Source organism: Dermacentor albipictus, chromosome 2 (assembly GCF_038994185.2).
Source record: "Dermacentor albipictus isolate Rhodes 1998 colony chromosome 2, USDA_Dalb.pri_finalv2, whole genome shotgun sequence".
Classification (NCBI taxonomy): Eukaryota; Metazoa; Arthropoda; class Arachnida; order Ixodida; family Ixodidae; genus Dermacentor; species Dermacentor albipictus.
This window is the reverse complement of record NC_091822.1, coordinates 43,975,004-43,979,489: the sequence shown is the minus strand read 5'-3', so window position 1 is coordinate 43,979,489 and position 4,486 is coordinate 43,975,004. Positions and strand designations below refer to the sequence as shown.

Here is a 4,486-nt window from a genome sequence, read left to right as displayed (position 1 = left end):
TTAGAGAAGAAGAACAGAGAGGGGGAAACGGGTGATAAAGATAGTTAAATGATGATGATGATGACGACGACGACGACGACGATGATGATGATGATAGTGCAGTGCACTCAGGAGGTGTGCATGTATACCTTCTACGCAGCAGCAAGTCACAACGTACAGGCGCTGAGGTGGCTCAGTGGCTGCGGCGTTCTGTGTGCAAATATTAAGGTCGTGGGTTCGGTTCGGCTAAGGTGACCGCATTCTAGTGAGGGTAGGATGGGAAAAAAATAGCCACGTCTGCGCATGCTTCCCTGCGAAGGAAGTCTAGCGCATAAGCGTGATCGGGCTACGTTTACAACACGGGATATAGGCGGCTGCGGTGACCTCACAGCATTGAATTAAGTGTTAGACTTTGGCCATGTACCGCGTATGGCCGCGTTAGAAGACATAGCACGACGAGTGTACGTTTTTAACGCGTAAATATAGATAAATTTATCTATATAATTTATATATATATATATATATATATATATATATATATATATATATATATATATATATATATATATATATATATATATATATATCGTCTAGATAAATTTATCTGGTGTCTCGGACTTAGAGTTGGAATTAATTTTATTCCGCCAAACATGTATTTTAAAAAAGGACAGAGCACTGTCGAATGCGTAGGTACTTTGTGTATGCAGTCTACGTACCGCAGGTCCACACGCGGTTAATGCGCGTATTCGTTCTTCTATAGGAGCGACAGAACATCGCACATTAGCGACCTCCCGCACTCTCAGCAAGCGCCTTTTTCTGGTCGGTAAAAACGTGCCGAGAGTAGCCGTGCAAGGCGCTTGCAAATTTGTTAGAATTATTTATTTACAGCCCGAGTCCGCCGTCACTGCGACGAATGCAGGCCGACTAAGATCACCACAGGGTAGCCCGAGTCATACAAACAACACCATGCTGGGTACAGTCGATCGCTGGTATAAATATATTATTTTCTGAGGGAATAGTCTCAATGCTTGCAAATCCCACAGCTCAACCATCCTCGCAAAGTCGTTGTTTACGATACAGGCGACGCTAACGACTGCGCTTTGATGCACAAGTTAACGCCTGTGAGCGCACCTGTGTTATTTGTAACCAATGAATTACGATATAATACTTGTAAATGTGTGTGATATAGTCCGCTTCTAAGTAATTCTAAAGGAGATGTCGACCTGTCAGCATAAAACATATTCAATTGTTTAGTGTAGTTGAACACTGTGCTACATAAACAAACATTGCATGAGATTGCACATTGCATTGGATGAAACTAAACGTAACTACACGCATCCTCATTACTTGTATAGTATTAAATTCACTAAAGTATTCACTAAAGTTCCGCTTCACGTGGACCCCAACAGGTCCGTTTGACGTGCATCTTTACTATTTTTTTCGATTGAGTGCAGCGTGGTTGTCAAATCGACGAGTAACCTACAAACTTCGTCTTCGTACGGTTCATGCCTGTGTGCACTAAGTGCCTGTACCTGACACGTGTCACTCCTTGCCCGTTCTACAAGCGCAGACTGTCGCTGCTAAACCGCTACTGCTACACTCCTAATGCACGCGAATGTTATGTCGAAGAACCACGGCTCCCGGTAACGACTGAGGAAACAGACTGTTCTGTGAGCTGACGCACTTTAATTGCAATACGTGTCAATTATCTTAAAGGCAACAACGTGCGCAAATTCTTTCCCTATCCACCTTTAATCACGTGACGCTATCAACGCGCTCTACGTCGCACGAACATGCCCCTTTTCTTTCCACACGCTGCACCGTTTCACAGGGTTCATAGGCGATCCGGGCTTGCAAGCGAAGGCGTCCGCAAAGGCGGGCAGGTTCTTCAGGGGCACGTTGACACGCCACGGAGCAGGCGTCAGGTGGAACTTTCGCTGCTGCTGCCACAGGTCTTCGTCCCTGAAGTCGCAGAGGGACGCTGCGAAGTTGTAGAAGAACATCTGGTCCATCGTTAGAGAACGTTCAACTTCTTGCGCGGGATGAGATGGCGCGACGTTCGCTGTGCCTCGGTCCATCGCCGACTCCGTGTAGAGCCGAAAGAGCGGGTAAGCCACGGCGTTGTCCAGAAAGTTCATTTCCAGAGAGCGTAGCCTGGCACCTTCGGCCAGGGGCGGCTGGTACTGGGACTCGAGGCAAGCGCTAACGTTCTCGTACGCCTCCATCGTTCCGATGCTCCACCAAAGGTGGTGCTGCAAATCGGCGTTCACCGACGAACCGCTCCTGGAGAGCGCTTCCACGAGACCCCGCACTACGTCCATCGCTATTACGCCATACACGACGGGATGGATGACGTTGTTCAGTTGGCTGAGAAATCCTACGGTGGCCTGTGGAATAACAAGAAGATTGGCCGTGTGCTGGAGCTCGTAGCCTGACCGGAAAGCAGTCAGCGCGTAGTGGTTGTCGTAAGCCCGAGACGTGGCGCTGCCCCAGGCGTCCCAGTACGTGGCCGAGGCAATTGAGTAGAGGAGGAATACAATGCGTGGCAGCGGTTGTTTGTCCCAAAGGTGACCGGTAGAGTTGTCACTCCCAATCTGAACTGGAAATGGCAGCGGAAGTGTATTGTTAAGGGCTGCGTGGTTTCGCCGGTACAGCTCGTACTCCACCAGGTTGCACTGGGCGCCGAACTCGAAGCGCATGTTGCTCAATTTTCGCAACGCCGTGTCCTTGTCCAAGAAGTCCAGCCAGGAGCGTCCGGAGTCTACTAGGCCATATATCACGTGCCTAGACGCGTTGAACAGACGCTCCAGCTGGACGTCCATGTGGCTGCGCGGGGTGGTGGCAAACTCCTTGCCGAGTGTGAGCTTCGCGGCTACACCCGTGCCGTACCTGAAGAGCTTCTCGACCAGCGACAGGCATGCCGTCTTCCGCTCGCCAAGATCTGGTACGTCGTAGCTGTGAGAGAACTGGAGCAGGTACTCGGCGTCCTGACCCAAGACTGGGGCGAGCTCCACGATGGCCTTGTACGCCATGTAGTTCGCCACGATCGCGTCCCAGGCGCCTCCCAGAACAGAGCCCAAGTTTCGGAAATATATGGGGTCGCTCACAACTACTTTAGTATCATTGCCGATGCTTCCGTTGGCGTTGGCAATGAGCGAGTTGAAGTAGGTGGGCCAGTCCCAGTTGTCAGAGAGAACGAGGTCGTCGAGCGACGCGTACTTTTCTCGGGGAGGCGCCATGAGCTCGTCTACTGAGGCTAGCGCGAAGCTCTCCAGTCGCTTCTCGAGCTGCATTATCTTCCTCGCCGCCGACCGAGTATTGGCCAGGGTGGCGAGACTCAGCGTCTTGGCGACGAAGTCGGCGTACATCGAATCGCCCGAGTCGACAAAGTTCGTCAAGAAGCGTCGGTACATTGTGTCCGGAGCCGACACAACAATGTCGAAGTCACCGGTCACACTCGGTTCTCTTCGGCGCAGTACCTTGACCTTAAACAGCGGCTGGAGATGTAGATGTCGGTCGCCTGCGGCCACAACTTCGGCGAGCTTTCCTCTGGTGACAGCCCTTACTGGCAACCCACCGGCAAGACCAAATGCGTCGAATACCTCTTCGAGCTCGGCCGATAGGTTGGCCCTTGGAGCCGTGCTATTCTGGCAGGCGTCGTGGACCCACATCATACGCGACAGGAAGTTGTCCTCCGTCGGCGTGCCCTTCAGCTGGACGAAGTACCGGAAGAAGCTCTCCACGTCCCTCATCAGCTGTGCTGTACCGAGTTCCGAGAAGGGTCTCGTCGACGCACTGCCTGCTCGGTACCAGCGCTGCGGGTTGCAGGCGTGGGCGTAAAAGTCGTAGCACGGGTCCCTGGTAGTGTCCGCGGCGCGCAGGATGTAGTCCCTGTTCCACTCGCAGAACCTAGACTCGCACACGTCGTCAGAGGCGACCTGTGACCTAGCGACCTGGACGCGAACGTCCACGCGGCGCCCGTGCGAGTCGTTCTTGGAGGAAACCGCGCGAGGCTGCGCCGTGTACACGACTCCGGTGACTCCGAGCACGATGGTGCACCCAGCCGTCGAGAGCAGCACGATGGCGAAGGCGGGAACGGAGCTCACGCGGCCCTGCGCTGACCGGGACGCTAGCCGAGGAACGGGCTCTTCGCCCTCGTCACGCCGCCCCTGGCACTCGTCGTGGTGGTGCATGGCACAAGTTCAAAGTGAAGGACGCCTGGTCGACAGAACGAAAACGAACGCCGCGAAGCGAAGGCAGCCGCGAGATTCGCGAGCCCACGGGCCACGCTCCAGGCCGTGCACGAATATTCGTCTTCTTCTCGCGTATTAAACATATATGCCTAGAGGAGCCATCATACGAAAGGCGAAAGAATTATGGCTCATCTTTCAGCGCTAACGTTTAGTGGCTTTTACTCTGCCTAAAGCATTCTGATTGAGTGAAGCTTAGAACTTCTTGTTGGGCGAGGTGGCGCATATTAGCAAACACTGACATTATCGATTTAAAA

At 52.7% G+C, this 4,486-nt stretch overlaps 1 protein-coding gene across 1 annotated transcript; it reads right to left on the bottom strand.

The window, feature by feature from the left end:
• Positions 1-1,757: 1,757 nt before the first annotated feature.
• Positions 1,758-4,172, bottom strand: LOC135912797 (neprilysin-2-like). Its single transcript, XM_065445345.2, has one exon. It carries the CDS (start codon positions 4,170-4,172, stop codon positions 1,758-1,760), a length of 2,415 nt encoding a protein of 804 aa, XP_065301417.2.
• Between the last annotated feature and the right edge of the window lie 314 nt (positions 4,173-4,486).

Bases quoted from the DNA above. Each gene is read 5' to 3' on its own strand.
- LOC135912797 (XM_065445345.2), bottom strand. From the start codon at position 4,172: ATGCACCACCACGACGAGTGCCAGGGGCGGCGTGACGAGGGCGAAGAG.